The sequence below is a fragment of the Rhamphochromis longiceps genome, linkage group LG18 (assembly GCF_057381845.1).
Source record: "Rhamphochromis longiceps isolate RC_006_pf linkage group LG18, R_longiceps_female_GT1.1, whole genome shotgun sequence".
Lineage (NCBI taxonomy): Eukaryota > Metazoa > Chordata > Actinopteri > Cichliformes > Cichlidae > Rhamphochromis > Rhamphochromis longiceps.
The window spans coordinates 31055621-31081390 of NC_140574.1; the positions used below are offsets into that span (position 1 = coordinate 31055621).

Here is a 25770-nt window from a genome sequence, read left to right on the forward strand (position 1 = left end):
AAATAAATATATCGAATGAGACTTTGTTTTTTGATTAGAGAATTAAAGATTAGAGAAAGACAAAGAAATAGGCTCTTCAAAGAGTGACATTTTTGTCGATGGACATTTTCCCTCAGCTGTAGCGGCACGCTGTGGGTTAATCAATTGTGCTCGCTTTTAAAACCTGCTTTATAGACATGTAACCTTTGTCCTGCATTGTGATTCTCTCCTTATTTAGATTCTTCACACCGAAAGATCATAATGAGAGATAATCTGTAGCAGTGGTTTGCAAGGGAACGCTTCAGAGGGATTAATTATCTGTAATTGAGTGTGGTTAATTAAACTGAATCTATTAGCAGGTAGTAGCCAAAATGTGGGAAATGTCTGCAAGAAAGAAGTATATAAAGAGGTTTACAAATATTCTTAAGTGTTCTTTACTTTGGCGTTTATCGGCGTGTGCCCTGTGTGGCTCACAGTGCTTTTAGTCAGTGTGTCTGTGTGTTTGGGCTCAAGACAAAAAGAGAAAGATTCAGACTAGCACACAGATTGTCAACAACCTGAAATATTTAAGCAATTATTTGACAGTATAGTGAAAATATAATGCTCTCATAACTTAATAAAACTGAGAGACATTCCGCTGAGGGTCAGAATTAAACAGCCCGCTGCATTACTTAAACATGTAACTTCACCGCTACATGTTTGGAGGTTTTTTTGCATTACATTTAAGGTCAGGCCTCTCTCTCAAACTCTCACCAATACATTCAGAACTACACGACCTCAACAGACTTGGGTATTAAAACAAACATGACTGGCTATTAAAAAAAATCCAGAGTGATTCCATGAAGCTTTGAAAACTGGTAGCTTTTATAAACACAGCCTGGGAGTGAATAAAAATGGCTTTTGCCTTTTTGTTTAGGACGAGTAGCTTGGGATCAGACATCTAACCATTTACCAGTACAGGACCTCATTCAGTTTATACACTGTTTGGAAACTCTACAGTTAGAGCTTTTGCTGTTCTACCATTTCTTCGTGATTTTTGTCAGTTGAGTTTTGTTTTTGTCGTTGTAAGTCCAGTGACACTCCATTAAGGTCTTTTTTTTTTCTTCCCGTAAACCCTCAATAAAATATTTTTTTCTTACTGAATGCACCTTTGTTTTTACTGGTTAGGCTTTTTGATGCTGGTTATGGTAGAGAAATACTTCAGCCACGCCTCCAACAGTACAAGTGTTTCTCTTTGTGTTCTTGCTGGATAATATCTAATTTCCGCACTGTATATGCTTGTTTAAATATCGAGGGTTTTATGTTCTACATTTTTCTCTCTTATTCATTTCACTGTTGAGAAGAGTTGATAAATGTGAGGCTTCTAATCCTCCCACTGCAGGCGAAACACCTTTTCCATTACATCGATTTCCAGCAACATTTATTTTTAGGAGGTGTATGTCTATATCAGCCAAAATTCTTAATGTACACATGTGTGTTAGAGTTATATTTACATCACAAAAGTAGGGCAGGAGATATTGTTGACTGACTTTCCAACAATCACAACTTACTGTGTTCAGCTGTGGTGCTACTCTGCTACATGTGCTGCATAAAACAACAGAGTTGTAAGAGTTGTAAATTGTAAGGTAAAAATCCAACAATAACACGAGAGAAAACCCCAACAATCAGACAACCCCCTATGAACAAGCACTTGATGACAGTGGGAACAAAAAACTGCCTTTTAACAGGAATAAATCGAGGCAGACCCAGGCTCAGGGAGGGAGACGGGGCAAAAGACTCAATGTAAAAGAGAGTCAGAGATTGATAATAACTAATGAATAAATGCACAGTGATGTTTAAATACACTGAGACTGACAAGAGGTCAGTGCAAAAGAAATGCTCAGTGCATCGTTGGAAAGCCCCCAGCATCAGTTTTAATTTCTCTGAATTGACTTGATAGCTACTTTTAAGCTAAATGCTATTTTTGTGGCCAGGAAAAAGTCAGTACTGGACACAAGATACACAGAGCACTTGAATTTCTAAGGAAAGGGTAGTCTATGATTGTGTGTTAAACAGTCTAAAACTTTTTAAATTGCCATACTGGTAATACCTGATTATAATCGTCTTAATTCCATATTTTTGGATGCCCATTGGCTGATAAGTTTTTTTTTGTCTACTTTGAAAGCATTTATTTTAAAACGGTAGAAAATTTGTGAAGCCATTAATAGTGCACTATTTTTGAGTTTTGTATCTGCACATTAACCACACATTGTAATAACCTTCACTATCATAAATAGCCAATTCAGAGGCAATGGAGTATTCGGATGTTAACAGAGTTTACATAACTTAATTAAATGCATAATTGCCATTCATATTTCTGCATTTGGTGTTTATTTGTGTGACAAAATGAATTAGAGGTGTCGTCTTGCAGCTAAACAGCACCATGCCTTTTTAAATTAATTTGTTATTCTCTGAGAAAAATCAAATGCAGAGCTTTGTCTTGGTGCCATTTCTCACTGACACTGAGGGCACAAGCATTTCCTAGCCATCTCTAATAGCCTGACATTTAAAGGACATTACATCCAGCCTCTCTCCTCTCTGTCACACAGACAAGCATTTCCATACATTTCAACAAGCACATGTGCTCGCACTCAGAAAACCTGTGAGGAAACAAAAACTAATGGGCAATTTGGTGTGTGGAATCTTCTAAAAGCTGTTCTGTTTGTCTGTTTTACAGGAATGTGAGCTCTGCAGGTGAGGAAGCCCGTAGGAGGATGAGGGAGTGCGAGGGTCTGACTGACGCTCTGCTCTATGTCATCCAGACCGCTCTGGGGAGCAGCGAGATTGACAGCAAGGTAATGCACATACACACAAATGAACGCAAATATCTGCAAGGCATACAAACTCAAATAGCCTCTAGCTCATTCACACACACACACACACACACACACACACACACACACACACACACACACACACACACACACACACACACACACCTGCACACAGTAAAAGAGAATGATGTGGAAGGGCCCTGCAAATGTGTTTGTGTGTGTCCTCTTGTTTGTACACATATCATCAAGAACTCAAATGCACGTGGTGCTTTTGCTTTCCAAACATGTGTACTATTTATGATTTGCATAAATCTGCATGTGGAAAATGCAAATGTGTTTAATCTTTTCCCTCACAGACTGTATGCGATCACTGTATATGCATAATCACTCTCAATCATGTTCAAAGCTTGCAGGCCACAAATACGCTGCAAAAAATGATGCACAGGTTAAAGTTTTTTGTTGCTACATTCACAGCACACAAGCTGTATCCAAAAAGCTGTGTAAGATTTAATGATTTGCAAATCAGTTGATCCCTGTATTCATTCGTTTAAATACTCCAAAAAAAACATTTACCAGTACAAAGATCTGACCTCAGTTGTTGTGAACCAGTTTCAGACCTGTTAAAATTGGTGCCTACCCTAATCCAAGATAATATTGACATAAACATAACATAAACATAACTCACTGTCCAAAGAAGTTTGAACTATTTTTAAACATTTAACTCAATATAGTTGTGAAAAAACATTTTTTAAATTTAATGCCAACAACAGGATTCAGGAAACTTTGAGCCATGACTGGAAAAGCTGAAGTTTAAAAGTTTTTAAAAAATCTTTTGTGTATTCTTTTGAGTGTCAGGTGTAGTGAGAGGAAGACTGTTATGTCAGTCTGCAGTAATTCATATCTGTCAGTGTGGCTCTGTTCTGTTTTTGGACAGCAACAGTAAAATGCAACACAGAACACAGCAAGCATTAATAACAGATATTAAGTCACATACAGCATGAAATAAGGAGCAGAGGTAGAGGTGGGTTGCACAGCGGCTTGCAGATGTTCTGTAACTGTGATCAATTGAAGATGCTTAAATAACGCACCCTACGTGAATTTTGCCGATTGGATGTATAGAAAGCTAAGTAATGAGGTAATGTCATTTGGCGTCTAGATGAGATGATCTGCCAGGATCATGGCTGAGGTCAGTTGAGCTATGACAGTGCTCAATGTGTGGACTAATTATATATATATTGGCAAGAGATGAATCACTTCATTGGATATAGAAGGAACAAAAAGAAGACGGGAAGACGTTCAGCAATAAGTGTGAATATGTGGGGAAATGATTTGACAATTTAAAACAACACTGCACTCTCTACGCACTGTTGTTGAGTTAATGTGAAGGCCATGTGAAAGTTGTAGTGACTGACTCTGAACTGAAAGTTGGCGACTATGTGCCTCAGCATCCACAAGGTTACTTCCACTTTAATATGATACCATTAACAATTGGCTGTGGAATATTTAGTAGGCAGGAAATTTCACGACGGTACGTGTTGCACTAGTGGCATCCTATCAAATTCACATTCAAATTTTATTTGTCACATGCAACCATTAGAGTTGGATGTCTCGAGACTGGTCGTGGTCTCGAGACCCGAGACCACTTTTACGTGGTCTTGGTCTTGTCTTGGTCTCGACGGACTTTGGTCTTGGTTTTGTCTTGGTCTCGGATCCCTCGTTCTTGTGAGACCGTAGAAACGGGTGAGGAGGGCTGTGCGAGTGCATCGCACTCGTAAACGAAGCAGAATCTGGCTGCAGTTTAAAGACTTTTTTGTCTCGGTCTCGTCTCGACTTTGTCTTAGTCTTGACTCAGTCTGTCTTGGTCTCGATACCCTCTGGTCTTGGTATTGTCTTGGTCTTGGTCTAGGCGGTCTGACTACAAGTCTAGTAACCATATGCAGTATGACGTGGTGAAATGCTTATTGCTGTGCAATGCCTGACCATTAAATGACAGTAAGAATTCACAGTAAGATTTACAGATTTACAGATTACTACAAAATTTACAGATTTTAACTTAGAAATTTACAGTAAAATGTGCAAATAAGAATTTATGAAAGACATTATAAGAAGTGTGCAAATAAACAGAGTGCGTGCAGTCCTACACCTGGTTCAGGACCCGAATAGCCTGGGGGAAGAAGCTCCTCCCAATTCTCTGTGTTTTGGCCTTAAGGGAGTGGAAGCGCTTCCTAGACCTCAAAAGTGAGAAGAGTCCATTGTTGGGATGGGAGAGGTCCATCATGATCTTCCTGGCTTTGGTCTTGCATTGCTTGGTGCAGATGGACAGCAGGTCAGAAAGCTCTGATCAAATGATATGTTCGGCCGAGCGCACCACTCTTTGCAGATCTCATCTGTCCTGCTTGGTGCTGTTTTCCAAGCCAGGTCCAGATGTTTCCCGTCAGGACGCTCTCGATGGTGCAGGAGTAAAAGTTCTTAAGCACCTTCAGTGGCTGATGAAAGTCCCTGAGTCTTCTGAGGAAGAAGAGACGCTGCTGGGCTTTCTTAACCAGGGTGTTAATGTGACCAGGACCATGACAGGTCCTGAGTGATATGGACACTCAGGACTTTCACTTTCACATTCCAGTGTACCACACTGGAAGTCATTGAGCTCCTGAGAGCGACCCAGTCTTTCACAAATGTTTGTAGAGTCTTTGGTCTTCATGCTTCGGTGCAGATTTTATACATCTGTGGCCATGAAAGTAATTGGAACGCCTGAATTCACCAGAATTTAATTGAATTAAGTGAAAATTTTTGTCGATTTAGTGTAATTTGGGGATTTCACCATCAGCAATAGGGAGCGATCTCAAGCCTTTTTGATTTAAAAATAAACTTTCATTTTGTTTCTTTGTTTTCTAGTCTTTTTTTTAGAGTGTACCATGTATTACTCAATCCAGATGGTCAGTGACACAGAAACATCTCTAGCGAGAGTTTTTCAGCATGCTTTTATTTGAGCACATTTGCATCCATGTGTATATGTTTCTGTGCCACAGATACATGTGTGTTTGATGGTGTTTTTGTGTTTCTAGCTGTGTGGGTGTTTGTGTGTGAGTTTGTGCGTCAAGTGGAGGCCCTTCACAAGTAGATGTGAAGTTTTTAATCCGTAGAAATCCTTCACAAGATCAAAGACTGTGACTGTTGACTGCATAGACACTCACAACAATAGGATTAGCGTGCGTGTGTGTCTCTCTTTTTATTATGTGCGCTGCATGTGTGTCTATCTGAGTTTATTTGCTGTGTATACAGTCCGGTCCAGAGTTTGGTTGGGGATGTTTTAGTGGTGGCCATCTTTCTGTCCGTCACCTCTGTGTCTTTCTCTTTTGCTCTCTGTCTCTTTCATTACCTCCCTCCATCAGACTGTAGAGAACTGTGTGTGCATCCTGAGGAACTTGTCGTACCGTCTGGCTGCGGAGACCTCTCACAGCCAGCAGGGGGGGTCGGAAGAGTTGGACGGCTTGTTATGTGATACTGGAGGGAAGGACGCAGAGAGTTCGGGATGTTGGGGCAAGAAGAAGAAGAAAAAGAAGGGACATGACCAGGTGAGAACAGAAGAATGGAGAAACTGGTCAGCATTCATTGTCATATAACAATCTGATAGATTATGACTGTGGTGACAAATACATGGTGGCTGTTTTCTCTGAACAGTATTCTGATAAAGGGAAAGACCTGAGTGACCTGACAAATCTGGGGATAATGCTAACATACACAGGTATCACACTGAGCAGTGACCACGAGAGCTAAAAATGCTGAATAAATATCTGCAGTCCCTTACGTGACCATTTAAGACTGGCTCCAAAAGCTAGTCTATAACAAAAAGGCATTTTCCCAAGGTGCATCGCAACCTTATTATTAAACACTCAAGCTTTGAAGTACGTAGTGCACCCATGTGAGAATATTTCTGTGTCCTGCCTCTTACATGCTCTACTCAGCCAGCCGCACCCTTAGCTCTTCCAAACTGCAAGAAGATGACTGATGCAAATGACACAAATTTTGTCTAGAGAAATTGGAGATTTACATGTACTTTTAGAAACTTTCATGTGTGTTAAGAAGGAAGTAGCTGCAGTAATCAAAGGTGACAGTTACCTGTTGACTTATGCTAAAAAGTTTCTGCTGCTGCTCATCTGATCTGTGAAATCAACCTGGTGAAGTCTGCACAATGGCTAATATGATTAATGCGTTATTTATTTTATGTATTATTTACATTATACTGTATTTTACAGCTATTAAAACCCTTTGAAATATTTTTTGAGGGATCCCTTTGACTGCTTCTTTTCAAAACCAGATAAATTGGCAGAAAGTTTTTGCATTCCACCATTTTTGTCTAAATGTGGTCCCTTTGACCTCCAACGAACAGCTTGATTTACTAACGCATTCCACCAGCGCAGACTGGGTTTTGTAAAAAAAAAAAAGTACTGTTGGCATTTACAGGGAGAAGAGAGGTAAGAGGTGGGAACTTAAAGATTTTTGCACGTTTTCCCTGTTGCATATTTATTTCTGTGAGTTTCTTTCTTGGGGGGGAGAATATTTACATGATGACTTATTTACATTTGGAAAATGTACTGCTAATTACTGCTAATTGTGACAGTATTTACTACAAAAAAGTCATATTTTTTGTGCTTGATATTGAGATGAACTCCCTGCACCTGTGCTGTTTAGTAATTCTGGCCTTAGACGCTAAAATCAAGACTTCAAAATGGGACTTGAGATACCAGTGACTAGCATTTTTTTGTATCTGAAGTGGCTGATCTACAGCTTGTGTTTTCAGTTTATATATATATATATATATATATATATATATATATATATATATATATATATATATATATATATATATATATATATACATATATATGTATATATATATATATATATATATATATGAACTATGGATGAAGGTGCTTTTTTTATTGAAGATAAAGTAGACTGCATAAGTATTTTCACAAACCAAGCACTGGGGACACTAGAACCAATGCCCCCGTTCAGACATCCAGAATCAAATGGTGAAGCGCATTAGTTCACATGCAAACAGGTTTCTCATTACAAACTACCCAATTTATTATATCTCAGTTAAGTGGAAGTGTTGGAACGTAACTGTAAAATCCAAGTCAAGCATGCAAATTACTGCCTCATTGCAGAGGAGAGGACTTCGAGTCCCCATCATGTGAACTCTAGGAAGCATCAACAAATGGAGCATGGCAGCCACCATGCAGAGGTGACAGATGGCTAGATAGTTACATTAGCTCAAGTTGCTGTTATCTTTAGTGTCAGACGTTTTCTGTGTTGTGCTTTTTTGTAGTGTTAATTTCACCAATAAAAAACTATGATGATTCCAAATTCATTTGCCTGCAGCATAGAGTGCAGTTTGACGTGATGATGCTAAGGGGCAACAGTTTAGGGGCAACATTTGGATTTTCTAAATAGAGGGTCTGTTTAAGCGACCGTGGCTCAGGGGGTTGGGAATCGCATCTGTAACCGGAAGGTCGCCGGTTCGATCCCTGGGCTCTCTGTCCTGGTCGTTGTGTCCCTGGGCAAGACACTTTACCCTACTTGCCTACTGGTGTTGGCCAGAGGGGCCGATGGCGCGATATGGCAGCCTCGCTTCTGTCAGTCTGCCCCAGGGCAGCTGTGGCTACAACTGTAGCCTGCCTCCACCAGTGTATGAATGTGAGAGTGAATGAATAGTGGTATTGTAAAGCGCTTTGGGTGCCTTGAAAAGCGCTATATAAATCCAATCCATTATTATTATTATTATTATCAGAAAACACAGAAAAAGAGAAAAATGTGACAAAAAGGACTTTAAAGTTGAACTGGTGAAACAAAAACAACAAATTATTTGTGAATGGATTAAATCTGATCTGTTGATAATTGAACTATAGAACAATCACATTTGTATCTGTGAGCTTTGTGTTGTCCTGGTGTTTTTAATTGGCACTTTGATTACTGGTTTATCTTCCAGTCTTGGTTTCCTCCTGTTACTTTATCGCTTTCTCTGCCTGTTGTTCTTCCCCCGCTCAATCCACACAGATATCACATATAGAATTTTAATGGCCTCATAAAAGCCTTCCTTTATGAGGATTTCTTTTATGGTTTGTTTAATGCTTGGGCTGTACCAGTGGGTATTCTCTGACAGGGGTCCATGCTACACTAATTAAACCTAAGTAACAATGTGTCGGCACAGATAGGAGAGTGGTTAGTGTTTAATACCATTGTGTTAAATGTAAGTCCCAAGATACAAGATGTTGCAAAACAGTATCCTGGGCCTTTCGCAGAAAAGACTACATTTTATGGGTAACATTTCCTAGTGAAATAAAGTTCATAAAAATGGTATTACTTACCACCAACGTACATTTGTAACAGCTGCCCTCAGTTAAAATATTGCTGTTGATTTTCTAAGACGAACAGGTATCAGTGTGAAGTAGGGACTCATGCTAACTAGCAGCATCAGGACGTTATGTCTTTACTACCCGTTTCCAGATTTAAAGATGCTGGTGTGTCTCTGAGTTTCCAGGCTCTGTCCATCTGTTTCATCCTCTGTTTAGTTAAAAAGTGAGAGCTCTTCTAGTTGGCAGAAACCAAACGGCTGCCTTGGAGAAGGCTCTAACCTCTTGTCATGCTAATAAGCAATCAGCATCACATTCTGGTTGAGTGGAAGATGTCTTTTACCACTTCTAGTGAAGCTGCAGGGATTGAAATTCTGGCACTTCCGGTGGGTGAATTGCTCATTAGCCCTGCGTGCTCCTATTTTTTCTCTCTGTCATTTCTAGGAAAGGCAGAAAGAGAGAGAGGAGATCTTTATAAATGGTAGCAATGAGCCATGGCCTTTAACTAATTTGTTGAGCTAACCGTTTGCAAACTCGCATGCAAACCAGGCAGAACCAGGGAGATGAAGGATTTTAAAAGTAACCCTGAGATCAGATCGTAAAGAGACAAATCATAACCTCTCCAAACAATAATATATCAGGCCTCTCTCTCCCCTCCATGTGTGTTTCTCCACTCCAGTGCAGCTGTGGATGATTACCATGAAGGAGCGATTGGGGAGCTTGTTGGAGAGGGAAAAAAACTCTATCAACTGTTGGGTAATTAGAGAAGAGAGGAATAAGGAGATGCTAAAAATGACAAAAGGAAGCGATGGAAGACGGGGAAAGAGAAATCACGGGAAGAAAAATGACCAAATTTTCAGTGCCATGTGTTAGCATTATAACACAGACTATAACAAATGCAAAGAGAATGGGAGGATTGTATTTTTTGTTATGAAAAACAAAAATATTAAGCAATTACCAACATAACTATAACTGTTGCTAAGCCCATTTGTCTGGCTCTGAGCTCTAGCTAGCTTTAGCTTAAGCCGCTTAAATTTGTTAGCTTCTTTAAAATATCCATATTTAGCTAGGTGGTGTTGATTTAAATGTCTGATTAACCTTTTTGTAGTGGCCGCTCAGCTTACTTTGACTAACATTGTGTCTTCACTTGTACTGAAGAGCTTCTGTGCTAACTATTAGTTAGCATGTGAGTGACAATGGGATGTGTATTTCTTGCATGCCTGAGATAGACTGAAACAGCTGGTATTCAGGCATTCATGAGCCCAAGCTGCAGCTGCATTTATAACACGGGATACTCGATTACTCATGGGCAGGACAGCGGTGTGGTGTTTATTCTGCAATTATGCATTATTTAATAGTTTTAAAATGAAATGCCCAGTAATTTAATAACATGCCACATGTAGTAAACTGTATATGTGATTCTATAATCCCAAATTGATTTCATAAAAGCCCGTCCCAATCTGTATTTAAAATATAGTGCTACTTATAGCTTCAAAAACTAATGGTGCTGCATATGAAAATATGGAACCAGCTACTCATTTGTTAATTATGTTGCAGCGTTACTGTGAGCTCTCCTGCATCTGAAAGATTTTTCACATTTATTATTGATATACAGTATCTGTGTGTTTTTAAAAAAAAAAACATCATCCAAGCAGGAGTAGATGTGAGATTTCAGTCACCGATGAGAGTGGGGAAAAAAATTGCCAGTGGTCATAAGTTGCTTGTGACAGTGAATCTCGTCCTTCTCCTCTCCCGTTATTGCCTGAGGAGACCGTGCTGGCACTCCACCGCTGTCAAACCTCACCTCACAGAATTCTGAATGCTTTTCTTTTCTGAATTATGTGTCATCTTCCGCAGTGGGACGGCGTCGGCCCATTTCCAGACTTGGCGGAGCCCCCGAAAGGCATCCAGATGTTATGGCACCCCACCATCGTTAAGCCCTACCTCACACTGCTGTCTGAGTGCTCCAACCCAGACACCCTGGAGGGAGCAGCTGGGGCTCTGCAGAATCTAGCTGCTGGCAGCTGGAAGGTAAGAATGCAGTCCAGTGGCTGAATCATTCAGATACTAAATGGCATCTGCAAGATGCTCTCCAAGTTCCAGTAGGTGCCAAAAACACTCTGAAAGTAATAATATAATAATATAAAAAGCTTAACCACTTCAGATATTCTTTTGATTTTGTGATGAAGAATGATGTTATCATTTAACTAGCCCTTTAAGATTTCCTCTTACCTGAGAGCAACAAGTAGTTTCAGTACATTGTGTCTGAAATCAGCATTTGGTAAAAATAAATGCAAAAGAAAGAAAATTGCCTTTTAAAGCACTAATTCAAAGTTAAGAGCATTTGTAATGTATAATTTGCTGTTAATTACACCGCTGATGAGCAGCATGATGGTGCAGCACCTGTTGCCTCACTAATCCTGGGTTTAAATATGCTGTCCCCCAAGAGTCAGACCCGTCATCTCCTTCACAGACACATCCCCAGTTTACGCTTGCGTCTGTGTCTTGATCATGTGCTTTCACATTTTGTTACTGCCCACATCACTTCTGCTAGCGTGTCAAAGGGCACAGTTATACCATCAGTTGCTTAGAGAGGACGACGAAAGAAAACAGGATGTAACCTCTTGGCATCAACAGAACGAAGTCGTTTACACCTTGCGAAAGGGAACACTGTGACTTCCACTGTTGACGTATTTACCTGTTTTCTCTTTGTGCGGTACGGATAAGGGCAAAGCAGCAACCTCAACAAAACAGAAGCCTAAAAAAAATGCAGTTCCTGCAATGGACATCTAAGAGTTTCAAAAGCAAGTCATTGAAAGGCGCAGCCTTAATTCATGGGTAATTTTTATATAACTTATCAGGTTGTTTATCAGTTTGTTTCTTAGCACTAATTAACTGTATGTGTGTCTGTGCAGAACAGGTGTACAGTTTATGTGTACAGTTTAGGTGTACAGCAAGCTAACCAAGCTTGTTAGCATTAGCGGATAGCTTGGCACTTTTATCCAAATATGGCAATTTGTGGTTCCGAAAAAATGAAAATGGATTTGGCAAAAATGATACAAATGAATGTCTTCTGACATCTCTGTCCACCTCTCCCTGTCCTGCCCAGTGGTCCGTCTATATCCGAGCTGCAGTGCGCAAAGAGAAAGGACTCCCTATCCTGGTGGAGTTACTGAGGATAGACAATGATAGGGTCGTTTGTGCTGTGGCTACAGCCCTGAGAAACATGGCTCTGGACATCAGGAACAAGGAGCTAATTGGTGAGTAGCCACACTCGCCCCCACCTGTCCATACAAACAAATCTACACAGTCTGAAAAAGATGACGGGGTAAACAAACCTTCGAGAGCAAAAACACACTGACAGTGGAGAAGAATAACATCTTTATGGTCTTTTTCTGGATATTAGGGAGTAATTAAAAATAAATTTCTCTGTAGACTAGTTATCTTCACGCACTGAGAGAATTACTCCCCTGCTTCAGTACATCCTTATGATATTGGTTTCTGCAGACATGTTTAAATGTCATGTTTAGCATCTATAAAAGTTGCAAAAATATTACATAGTGCATCATCGGTCTTTAAATTTGTTTCTACTTTGTAAGCAGAAGGTAGTGTTTCTTGGACTGATCGTTTACTGCTACGTGTTCCCTTTGAGACTAGGTGATGTCTGTAATAACTCTGCTTTTCTACTGGTCCCCATAGCAACCACCACATGTTTCCTTCCACTTATTCCCTGATGCTGAGCGTCTGATGGTCGATGTGATGTTTCTCTGTGTGAATGCAAGCGTCCGTGTGCAGGCTGTAATGTTAACTTTTCTGCCGTGCTGCCATGGGGCATGCAGGTATATTGTGATAGGACACATTGCTTTCCCCTCAGCCATGTTGTGTGATGTGCTTCTAATGCAGTTTATCATGTAAACACATGTGTAGCTGAGGCCTCAGAGCTGTCAGCAGCAGATATTAATAGCATCTGCAGTGAAAGGTTTGCTTTGAGCCAACTAACGCAGACGTTCACTTCCCAGTGTGTTTATATCTTTGTAATTATAGCGGTATCAATCATGATAATTAAAAAAAAATCAGAGACACGCACATCAGAATGTTAAACCAATCCAGTGCCAGTACAGTTACACAGTTCATGACAGCTTATCACCTTACTGCAGCATCAGCTTATCCACGCACTTTACAGCTGAGCGCGGTGAGTACAATAACTAGCACTAACAATATTCACTCTTCTGCTTCTGCAGGTGCTCTTCTCACACGCAATGAGAGAATCACTTCCCACAATAAACAAGCTGAGTTAGTGAGTCACTGACACAGGCGTAGTTACGGTGTTGAATCACCGGGGACCAGTGAACTGTTGGGGGTTTAATTTTATTGTGATTTGTTTTCTGTGCCCTGTGCATTGGCTCACAGCTGTTCTTTTCTTTGTCTAGTTTTACTTTAAAGTTTGTAGCTGGCCTTGTTGAATTGCTGCGGTTTAATGATCTGTTTTTAGATCCATCCATCCATTCGCTTCCGCTTATCCTTTTCAGGGTCGCGGGGGGCGCTGGAGCCTATCCCAGCTGTCATAGGGCGAAAGGCGGGGTACACCCTGGACAGGTCGCCAGTCTGTCGCAGGGCTAACATATAGGGACAGACAACCATTCACACTCACATTCACTCGCACATTCACACCTAGTGGCAATTTGGATTATCCAATTAACCTATCCCCACAAGCTGCATGTCTTTGGACGGTGGGAGGAAGCCGGAGTACCCAGAGAGAACCCACGCAAACACGGGGAGAACATGCAAACTCCACACAGAAAGACCCCGGCCTGATGGTGGAATTGAACTCAGGACCTTCTTGCTGTGCGGCAACAGTGCTAACCACCGTGCCACCGTGCTGCCCTGTTTTTAGATGTTCAGTGATATTTCTACTCTAGTATTTTCTTCTTTCTTCTTCTCTTTTCACTGTTTGGATTATTGAAGATTGTCCCTCCAAAATGAATTAAAGGAATTAATTAAAAATAAATAAAGTATAATAAATAAATACACAGGAAATGTCTTTCGTGTTAGTCTTTTTCTACCTGGTCAAATTAGAGAGCAGAAAAGCATCTGTAGTCCGTGTTCTGGGGAGTTTCCGTCTAGCTGTGATATTTAGTTGCAATACCTGCAGTACCTCCAGGTGCAGCCTTATTTCCTAAGGTGTCGCCACAGCTGATGGAGCCATAAAATTAAAAAAAACAAAACAATTAAATATAATTAAAATGATTCTGTGACAATAGGAAACTCCTTTTTACAGTCTAGCCTTTTTCGTTTTTTCTCTGTTGATCTCAGCATTTTTTCTTAACAATAATTTGAGCAGTGAAAATGACTGATGAATCTTTCCAGTACTGCAATTTTGTGGCAGTAGCTAAATCAGTGTGTTTATGTGGTTCTTATCTACCCTTAACTTCAGTAATTGGTTATACCAGTTTATTTGTCGATTGCTTCGATTATCTAGAGATAATTGATTTTTTGATCTGTAAAATAGGAAAAGTTAGAAAAATCTGACCTGAGCCATTGTATTGCTTTCACTTAATTATCACTTAAAACTAAATGTGTATTTTAAAATAGTAGTAGTGCTTTGTGCTCACAGTTATCCATGTCTTCCAACACATCATGCTTCAGATCATTTCTCTGCAGCAGTCATAGAAGTAGCTAGTATCACTGCAGTCACCTAGAGCAGCACTGCATCATCACTTGCTTTGCTGTATTGAAGAAATTGATCTGGATGTGGATAAAAATGTAAAGAGTTCTTCCTTTGCTCATGCTCCAAAAATTTGTCCAGTTAGGTTTTGCTTATTCTTGCTGGTCACATGGCCGTCCCTCAACGCTCCTGCTACGACGTAGAAATAGTAACGTTTTATTGTAAATTAGTAACAGTTTCTTCTTATATATTATGTACAGCAGCAGTAAAACACATGTAGTCTGCATGCAAACTGTCAGTGAGTCATGACGTGCAACTACACCCCCAGCACCACCACCATTACCACCGCCGCCACCCCAGGGTGATGACCCAATCAGAATGGAGACCAGAGAGCAGAGCGGACAAGATTTCCTGACAGCAGTGTTCAGGTGTCATGGGAAATGTAGTCAGTCTGTGTGAGATCACGTGGTCATGTTTCCATCAGTGTCTGACAGCAGGCCTGCCAGGCTGCAATTTTACCTCAGTGGTAGTCAGCTCCAGCTTTCAGAAGCTTCTTTCTTTAAAAAACGAAACAAGGGAAGAAAAATATCTTGATATTTGTGACTTTTTTATTTTCCTGTGCTTTTTTAACTGACTTACAGCTGTTTCCACAATATATGCTGTACTATAGTAGAAATTACAGTGAAAGTAATGTGAAATTACACTAGATTTAAGTCTACTGTTAGCTTATAATGCATATGATTAAAGTTCAACACATTTTGGTAATTGTTCTACTGGGTAAATTTAGTAGAATATAATAAAACTGTCTTTGCTGCAAGTTTTGGGATTCTGAAAGTTCCCACATAATGTTTGATGAATATGTTAGAAGAACAGAATACATATTAATACTACATTTATTTTTTAGATGCAAATGTCTTCTACTGTTTCCCTTTTCCACATCAAACTTGGGTAATGTGCATGCTGGACCAGGGTCTGGTTTTCTTTACCAAACCTAATATTAACTGCTTTATTAAAACCAGTCTTTAGAATGGCCTTTACATTGGTTACACCTTTGTGTCTTCATGTGAATGCACTCAAAGTAGGTATTTTGCCTAGGAGTAGGCATCGTCTTGCAGATTTTTTTTTTATATGCAGCAGGTACAGGTGATTTCAGAAACAATGAAATAAGAAAATTGTTAGACTTGTACAGTCGAGACAAAAACTTTGAGCATTCTACCTTGATAGCAAAAATAAAAGCAGCTCTGATGTAAGCAAAGCAAAGAAATCAGTTTCAACATTAGTTTAGTGCAGAGCATCAGGATTGTTGATCTTGTGGAGGAATTGGTTAAGGTGAAGGAGCTGTGCAACTTCAACAAATTGAATTGAATCCTCTTAATAAGTTATAGGCTTTCTGTCCCTCCTGTGTGAAAGTCTTTACTTTGTAAAGTCAACACAACAATATTGTAAGTTCGTTGCATTGTTAGAAGCTGGACAGAGCTGGCCCCATACCTGCTTCTGACTAAGTGCAGGATTTAAACCCAGTTTTAGCAGGAAGAGGGCTGGCTGGCAGTAACTGGCTAACTATTTGGTTACAAACTTGCATATAAAAAGTAAAGTTTTGATCAATTCAAGGCCTGGCATAAGTCAGTTTATTTTTAATTACTCCCTAAGTCAACCCATCCATAACACCTATTGTTGGGGAACTGGAGCTCATCCCAGCTAATAATGGGCTAACAGAGAAAGACAGTGTAGAATCATCAGTTAACCTAAAATGCAGGTTTTTGGACTGTGGGAGGAAGTCAGAGTACCTGGAGAAAATCCACACAAGCACACAAAGAACACACAAACTCCACACAGAAGCTCCACAAAATGTTTGTTTCGCTCCCATTCCTACATTTTTTTGTATCTTCTTCATATATTATTCACCTCACCCGTACTTTCCCTGTCACTCTCACCCACCAAAGGTAAATATGCCATGAGGGACCTGGTGCACCGTTTGCCTGGAGGCAGCAACAACAACAACAGCAGTGGTGGGGGAGGAGGCGGAGGGGGTGGCACCAACAGCAACAGCGGGCTGGTGGGGAAGACCATGTCGGATGACACCATCACGGCTATCTGCTGCGCGCTGCATGAGGTCATCACCAAGAACATGGAGAACACCAAAGCCCTGAGGGACGCTGGCGGCATCGAGAAGCTCATTGGCATCGCCCGCAGCAAGGGAGACAAGTAAGCCGAATGGGAAGACGATGCCATGTTGATGAGGGGGTAAACTAAAAGGATGCGGAGGTGACGATAAAAACGGTAGAAATGATCTAACTAGTCAAGGTTGTGAGGAAGCACCAACACTTTGTATCGTCTTATAGTTTTTTATACGCTGATCACATTTTAAATCACAAGATGCGAACAGGTGGACTGATCAAAAGGATAAGAAAGGAGTAGGAATATAGATGTGTATTGGTGTGAAGGGGCTCAGAGCTGAGACAGGAGAGAAGGTTTACAGAGGCTGTGTGATTGTTTTTCTTAGTGCTGTGAGTCACCAGTCAAAGCAACAGAAAATAAGATCCAGCTAAAGTTTGGCCAGTCTGTACCCTGTGCGCTCCCTGCATAGTCTGTTTACCCACACACCTACATTGTTTTTATTGGACAGTCTATAAAGAGAGAGAACACAGAGGCGCAGAGCAAGGAGTATAATTTTAACTTGTTTAACTTGCTACAACGAAACATATTTACCGTCCACATCTTACAGTGCTTGCAGCTTGTGCTGTAGTAACTACTTTGCTCTATGTGAGGCTTTTGTTTGTTATATTACAGTACTGTGCACTAAAGCAATACAAATTATTTAATTTAAAGGTATTCATTCTATTTAAAGGATTTAAAGGTAGCATCTATAAAACTGAAGATCCAGCCATGGAAGTTTCCCATTGCTACAAATCCTCGAATTTGCCAGACTTGTCAAGATTACGTTCAGCTGCTGCCTTTTTGAGGTTTCTCACAAAATGTCGTGTACAATGCTCAAAAGCTGTCTGCTATGTTGGAAATTATACGAAACAGGAAAACCAGGGAAAAACCATTTAGCAGTGGTTGCTGGAAGCTGCTGGCTGTCGCCGAGTCGTAGCTGAATCATTCAGGATTGCTTCATCCAGACTACGATGACCTGGATGACTGAGAACCTCCATCCAGCTCTAACTATAATCTTTATCAAATAAGAAACTGTTACACCTGATCTTAAAAGTAGAGAGGGTGTCTGTCTCTGAAATGCAAACTGGGAGCTGGTTCTACAGAAGAGGGGCCTGAAAGCTGAAGGTTCTACTCTGGTTCTACTTCCTAAAAGTAGAATTGAAGGCTTTTTAAGTAACTGTTGTTAGATATCTTAAGCTGGGTATCATCTGCATAGAAACAAATGTATGCTATGCCTGCTAATAATAATTGCCTAAGGGAATGTAAATAGAAATGGTCCCAGCACAGAACCCTGTGGAACTCACCAGATGATCAGTTAGCTGTTTTACAATGACTCTTTCAAGAATTGTTGAAAAGAAGGTTGGAGATATACATGCGCATTGATAAAGATGGATGATATTTATGATTGAAACATTAATAAATGGTAGGACGTATTTGAGCAGTCTAGTAGAAATGGGGTTTAATAGTCACGTTGATGGTTATTATTGTAGTTAACCAAGAAAGATTAATTGGAGAGAAATAATTTAAGTAAAGTTTAAGATTTAGAAGTTGCGCTATATAATGATGCATCTGTGGGATAGTTGTGAACAATCGGCTTCTTTAATAACCAAATATTATTTTAAATGTCACTGAAATGTGTGGCATTTGCTTTGTATATGGCTTTGCATTTACACAGATTTGGTAAATGGTATTTATATAGCACTTTTAATAGTCCCTAAGGACCCCAAAGCGCTTTACATATCCAGTCATCCACCCATTCACACACACATTCACACACTGGTGATGGCAAGCTACGTTGTAGCCACAGCCACCCTGGGGCGCACTGACAGAGGCGAGGCTGCCGGACACTGGCGCCACCGGGCCCTCTGACCACCACCAGTAGGCAACGGGTGAAGTGTCTTGCCCAAGGACACAACGACCGAGACTGTCCGAGCCGGGGCTCGAACCGGCAACCTTCCGATTACAAGGCGAACTCCCAACTCTTGAGCCATGATCGCCCCATTGTTTGCATTATAGCTATTGTTAGATTTGTTAACATTAGCAACCTTCATTCCATGCCACTGGCCTGTGCAGACTGTGTTGCAGAATAGTATACAGCTCTTCATTTTCTCTTTCAAAATACTAAAGAAGTCTGCTGGTCTGTGTGTCTGCTTTTTGTCTTACTGTCTACAAATACTCGCTAACAAATAGTCAAGCGTTAGCAAAACTTGAAAAAGTGCAACAAGCATTTTTAAGAATTTGCTCGTTGATGTTCTTGTCTCATTTTCTAAGGCTGAAGCTGTGCGTAGTGGCTATTGGTTGCATAATATCTTAAAATCAGCAATGAATTAAATCTTATTTTTATCTGTCTTGATGCATGCTTAATCATCCAGGTAAGCAAATCCCAAAAGGTTGATTTTGTTCATCTGGACGTAGCGTTTTCAGTGGGAGAAACATTTAATCACTTATCTGCATTTTGGTACGTCTTTCGCCATCTCACAATGCTGTGATTGCAGCCATTCCCCAACTCTGTGAATGGTACAGAATTTTCATATTAATGATCAAGAGACTGACCTCCCAGCCCATTGTTCATTCAGTGGTTTTTAGTTTCAGTCATTGTGAAAATGTACTGTTTATAAGATTGGGGAAACCTGCAGTCAGCTGAGACTGAAGAAGTCACTTGAATGAGTGACGGAACGTTTCTCCCACTGAAAACGCTACGTCCAGATGAACAGAACCTTTTGGGAGTTATTTTTATCAGTTGTTGCCAGCTAAGAGAGGAAGCAGTGCTTAAACATCTAGTCAAATAGTTAGGCACATCCCTAATGCAATTAGATATATGATTTAAAAGCGGTCCCTAGGAAACCAGAAGTTCAAAGAGTGGGAGTTCTCAAAGTTAAAATTCCTAGATGACAGCTACTGACATCTGCTAAGTTGGTTTTAGCAGCAGGTCAGCTGTGTTATGATTAGATTTTGGCACTGAGGAATGACTAAAGTGCAGACAAAGATTACAGATAAAAGCGAGTGAATATGGATATAGATAATATGATGTAGCATAACTTCAGCTGTAATTTTAGCTCACTTTTGTTCTAACTGCATATCGTATACATTTCTAATTTTTGTCATGTAGAAAAAATGTTGCACCTGCTGTGTGCTTTTTCTGTTTTGTTTATGTCTATATCCTAACATGGCATTCAATTCTCCATGATAGATAACAGGCTAAAACGAATTAGTAGTGTGTTTATTATTAGACTCACATTTAGATAAAATTACAGGTACCAGTTCAGTTGTCTTGTTCCTCAAAGAACAGTTTTCCAGTGTTCCCTATTTGTGTTGCTGAAATTACACAGCCCGCAATCTGAGAATCCAAAACAACAACATTATCAAAATGTCTCGAAGAAATAAAGTTTCATTTCCTACGCACTGATAATGCCATATGAGCCAATTAAACCCACAGTCATTAGTCACTTGGGGGAAACAGAATGAAATATTGGCTAATAAATCAATCAGAAAAACAATTATGCAATTTGTCCTACGAACATTTAAGTGGCACATCAGAGAAGATGAAGAAGACGTTTTCCTCGAAGGCTGCATGAGATGCTGATTTACATGCGCGTTTAGTGTCTCCATTTCGTGTATTTTTCTTTTTTATTCTGAACTGTGGTGTTTTTATAAAACGGCGTCTACCCAAACAGAGCAGAGGACGGTCGAGCTTTACGTTGTGTTTTTTTGTTTTCCTCTCTGCTGAATTCCCAGACATAGTCCCAAAGTGGTGAAAGCTGCATCTCAAGTCTTGAACAGCATGTGGCAATACAGAGACCTGCGCAGCCTCTATAAAAAGGTAAAGCCTCTGTACTCTGGGTATATAAATCCAGAATCTGTGCAATTACATGTAAAACCATTGCAAGGTAACTAAACACTGCCTCAAATCTTCTCCTCCTCATTTGCTTTCACTTTGGTCTCCCGCAGGACGGCTATTCCCAGTACCATTTTGTTGGCTCCTCCTCCACGATAGAGAGAGACAGACAGCGACCTTATTCTTCCTCTCGTACGCCCTCCATCTCTCCTGTGCGGACCTCGCCCAACAATCGATCAGGTGAGCCTACACATCCCCGTCTCCCATCTTCCCATTCATCACTCTTTCCACCAGTACAGTACAAACAAGCAGCGCTCCGATATATCTCAACTGTGCTTCAACCTTCACACTACAGTGACCACTGGTAAATTACTCCGCTGTCAAGGAAAATCCTTGCACTAAAAAAGTTTCCCGCCCTTGTGTTAAGTTAAGGTTTGACTAATAATAATGAGCATCTCCAAGGCCTCCGTGTTTCTGGGCTGATGGAGACACTTTGACAGTGATCACGTTGTGTAAGACACACAACCCTTGAAGAGCATTCATCGATACAGTTCATCCCGTGACAATGTAAAATGGGAGTGCCTCATATTTACTTATTTATCTAAGCTATCAATTGTTTATTGAGAAATTATAATGCTCTTAATAACATGCATTTGCATCTCCTCACTGTGCATGTGCTGCCTAAGCTTTCACATTAATGCGACAGCAATTACGTGGGTGGTGGAATTGCGGTTGAAAACATGTGAAGCCCGTTTGCTGCTTGCATAGATTGTCTGGGGCAGCTGTCAAAGTGTCCTTTCACAAGATACTAAATTCATTTCATCCATCGGCTTGTAAGTGTGACAGAAGAAGTGCCTAAAGTGCACAGAAGTGTGGATGTGTTTGAGAATATATTAGTGATGTGTTTAGTAGTGGAGTCAAAAACACTCTTAGCTCTTTTTTTCCTTTTTTATGGCCAATGTTGCATAATTAGTGCTGGGAGGTTTGGTTATAATATACATGCATCGCTCAGACACACACATCATACAAATAAAGTACAAAAATGTCACTTTCCACAACTGGAGCACAGTCTTCGTGGACTAGCTGTTACTATAAAAGGCAGCACACCAAAAACACTTGTTGGGAGATCCTGTTTAATGGCTTTAATTAGTGCAGGTGAAGCTGAGCTGCAGCTGCCTGCATCAGACTCAACCTGCCAAAGTGGCCACATGCTTCATACACAGCTTTAAAGCTTATAGTACAATTAGTAAAAAATACCCTTCCTATAGATTAAGCGTGAAATTTGCTATGACTAAAGCAGTTTTTCATATCTGGCTGTAAACATGTTTATATCATCTATAATGTGGCAGTCTATGAGGATTAACTATCATTTGGAGCCAGCCTCAAAGAGCAATTAAAGGAACTGTAGGTCAGCAGGAATCATCACCACAGCCAATATTCACAGCTCTCAATGTCACGTCTGCAACCTCAATTCCTCCATTTCCAGTGATTATGATTTTAAAATAACACCCAATGCATTTATGTCGCGCTTTTAGCGTTAAATTGCTCATATAGTCTTTAAATGTCTGCACCAGCGATTTAATGGGAATTAATAGAAACAGTGTCACAAGATTTGACAGAAAGCCAAATGTGTGAAGCTGTTTATGGAGGAGAAAGGCATCACAAAGTCAGTCATTAAGATCTCATTTAAATTGGTGTTCAGTTATAAAATCTGTTTAATCTCCTTTAATCAGTTGTTTCAATTATCATCCACTGTGTAGATGTGAGTTAGTCCTAGTGGACTGGACATGTTGGACTTTCAAACTTAGTACTTCCCCTCCCACCACAGATGTACCCATGGGTCATTTTCCCATTGTATTAATATTCTGGATGCCATTAACAGAGCTGGGCAGACAGTGGCTTAAAAATCTTATTATGTCAAGAAATAAATTAAAGTTTAGAGATACTGTGAGTTTTTGTTTTCAACAGGAAATATATTTTGTATTGGCTAATTCAAAACCACCTTATTACTTTTTTATGTAAAACTGTGAAAGCAGTTCACAAGAAATGCACAATTAGTATATTGCCTTCAAGTCAAATTTGGGCACAGCCTTTACTCACAGCCAGGGACAAAACATTTTAAATGAAAAATGAGATGATATTTTAGCATTTAATGAGCTTAAATGAACAATACAGGTTTCTTACAGGAGGGGAAATGAAGATAATAAAAAACCCTTTAAGAAGTTTCTTATATAATGCCCAATTTAATGGCAATCAGGTGTCGCAAGATTTCCCAGAAAGCCAAAAGTGGGAACCTGCTGATGGAGTCTGTGATCACAAAGTCAGTGAGGTTTATATGATGACCTTGACTGCCAAGTTTCATAGAAATCCACCCTGTAATATATAGAATATAGTCCTATTGTCATTCACAGAGCCAGGCAGCTACAGCTGCCAACTGTGAGCTAATGCATAATTCAAAAATAATTTCAAATGACTTCATGCAAGAGCATTTGAACATTTTTCACGTATTAGCCATCTACTTTTAAAAACAATAGCCAAGGCTGGATTTATGAGCCTTTCAGCTGACAAACCGGCAAAATAGAAATAAGTATGATAAAGACTCATTTCACATTTGTAAAATTTTGCAGGCAGTCACAGATTGTCCACTGAGCCTTTCTTTAATTTCACTCTTCATTTTCAAATGCACATAAAGGAAATAGTTCCTTTGTATTTAACACCATAGGAATAAATGCATTTCAATAAAAGTCGATGATTGGGTGTTTAGATGCTGATATTACAATGGATTTTGATAGGTTTGTAGCTTGAACCTATTCGCTGGAACGTTGAAGACAATATAATTACACAGCAAGCAAGACACGAAGTAGGCAAAGTTCCTCATGTTTCTCGTGCACGGGAGAGAACCGGACAAACGCCGTTTCTTCGCTTGACCCCAGTTGCTCTCGTCCGCTCCCCCGTAACACTGCTCTTTTATTGAGGTTACATGAATATGCATAAGTTCATTAACATACGACATATACATACACACAAAGAGTACCTTGCCTTTGTGTGTGTGTGTGTGTGTGTGTGGGGGGGGGGGGGGGGGTGTCAGAGTGTGGCCCCATAAACGACTTCCCTTAACCTGCTGGTCTGGAAAATCCAACAGTTCATCTATATGTAAAAAAGCACTTAGACTAAAACTGACATAGCTACGTTAATCCTACCGTAAAACAATAAAACAAGGTACGACCTCTTCCCATGCTCCCAGAATGTAGCCTTTGCAGCCTGCTAAAAATCACACATCCTATCACGACACAATTGATTAAACCTCTAAGCATATATGGTTAAATATTTCTAAGCGTAAATGACATTCAACAATACAAAACCTAACAGATTTGTTGTGCCAATAGAGCAGTAATGAGCATCTAGATCAATACTAAATGGATTATAACAGGCAAAGAAACAGGCACAGTAACACAAACAGGCGTCATAACCAGCAGCTTCTATGTGATTTGTAGATCAGAGCAAACCATATGGCACCAAATCAATTGCCGACATGGCTTACCAGATCCAACTTATTGTCACCGTCACTGATCCCATCATCCCCTTCTCTTTTTTCGGACTGTGGGTGTTTATATTTCTTCTGATACTTCCAGGATGCCTGTTGGGTACAAAAAGGTTTTCAGGTCACCAACAACAAGAGAACTTAATAAGCCAATGGGAGTCTGAAATGGTGAGAATATATAGGAGGGGCTTGCAGTCAGGCAGCAAGAGGATAAGAAGAAGAAAAGAGAGGATAGACTAAAGCCGACATAGGGAGGAGGGATGACTCAGTATTTACCTCTTTGAATCACAGCCTGGTCAAAAAGCTAAAGATTTGTGGAAAATGGTCCAAACCCACAGAGCCACAGTCAAAGCTGCTCCCAGTACCCCTGTTTTTAACTCATTCCAGAGTGATGGTTAGAGCAAGTAATGCATACAGTGAAGCCACAGACTTCTTTGCTTTCATTGGCAGGTAAATGCAAGAGCTCAGAGTGTTGAACAAGTTCACGTTGCTCTGAAAGGATTCGACTGTGTTGCAAACACTTGTCCTCCCTTTTGTAGTTTCTTCCTGATCTGTATTGATAATGTGTTGACTGATCTAATGTGTGTGTGTGTATGTAGCGAGTGCTCCTGCGTCCCCCAGGGAGATGATGGCATTGAAGGAGAGAAAGGCAGACTACGAGTCAACTGGCAATGCCAGTTACCATAGCAGCAAGGGCGAGCACACATCCCGGAAAGACGCCATGGCGGGTAGGAATTCCAAACTGCACATTTGTCACAAACACACATAAAGCTGTTTCCAGCAGAGGTGATGGTTTTAGTATAAAGGAGTGTGCGTTAAGAGATATGAAAGGAATCGTTTCATGGGAAACTATTTATTTTTATCCCGAGAGAGAGTGAAAAGGTTAAAACCACTTTCATTTTTGTAGTTTAGCTTTGCCCAAAGATAAATCCACCTGTCAGTGCTTATTACATCACACTTGTTATGTCTTTTTTGTTCAGTAGGTTGTTGTTATTGTGTTAAAGCTGACATTGTGCAAAAACATCACAGGTGACTCAAAATACATTTAATCAAGATGTAGCTAGTTAGTGTGAGAGTCTTAGAGATGCTGGTTAGTTAGTTAGCTGGTTAGCTAACAGACTGCTAGCAGCAGCTTCAAATTTCTCTATAAAAATTGTCTGGACAAACAGACACCAATAAATTAGACTAAATCTTTCCATTTTAAGCCACTCCAACCATAAACCTTCTTATATGCAGGGATGCACATAAGTGGTCCGCAGGTGTGCATTCGCTGTCAAAATAAAAGACGCACACCAGATAAGAAGTTGCAACGCGCGTTTGCGTACATAAGATTTTCTGGAGGAGGACAGACATTTGTTTAGAACTCTTAAAGATGTCAAAGAAGCTCCTTTAAGCAATTACTTTGGTGTTCCTCCACCCCCAAAGAA

The 25770-nt window shown here is 40.1% G+C and overlaps 1 protein-coding gene across 14 annotated transcripts in view; it reads left to right on the forward strand.

Annotated features, from left to right (window-relative positions):
* Positions 1-25770, forward strand: part of ctnnd2b (catenin (cadherin-associated protein), delta 2b) — a 232199-nt gene that overhangs the window by 200797 nt on the left and 5632 nt on the right. For 9 of the 14 annotated variants that reach the window (XM_085388030.1, XM_085388028.1, XM_085388029.1 and 6 more), the window contains 8 exons: positions 2696-2813; positions 6182-6364; positions 11003-11176; positions 12255-12405; positions 16754-17015; positions 20694-20787; positions 20916-21042; positions 24943-25071. In XM_085388030.1, the coding sequence (XP_085244156.1) occupies positions 2696-2813; positions 6182-6364; positions 11003-11176; positions 12255-12405; positions 16754-17015; positions 20694-20787; positions 20916-21042; positions 24943-25071 (1238 nt within the window). The remainder of the gene's footprint in view (positions 1-2695; positions 2814-6181; positions 6365-11002; positions 11177-12254; positions 12406-16753; positions 17016-20693; positions 20788-20915; positions 21043-24942; positions 25072-25770) is intronic. The other 5 variants (XM_085388031.1, XM_085388038.1, XM_085388039.1 and 2 more) reach the window with 1 other exon arrangement.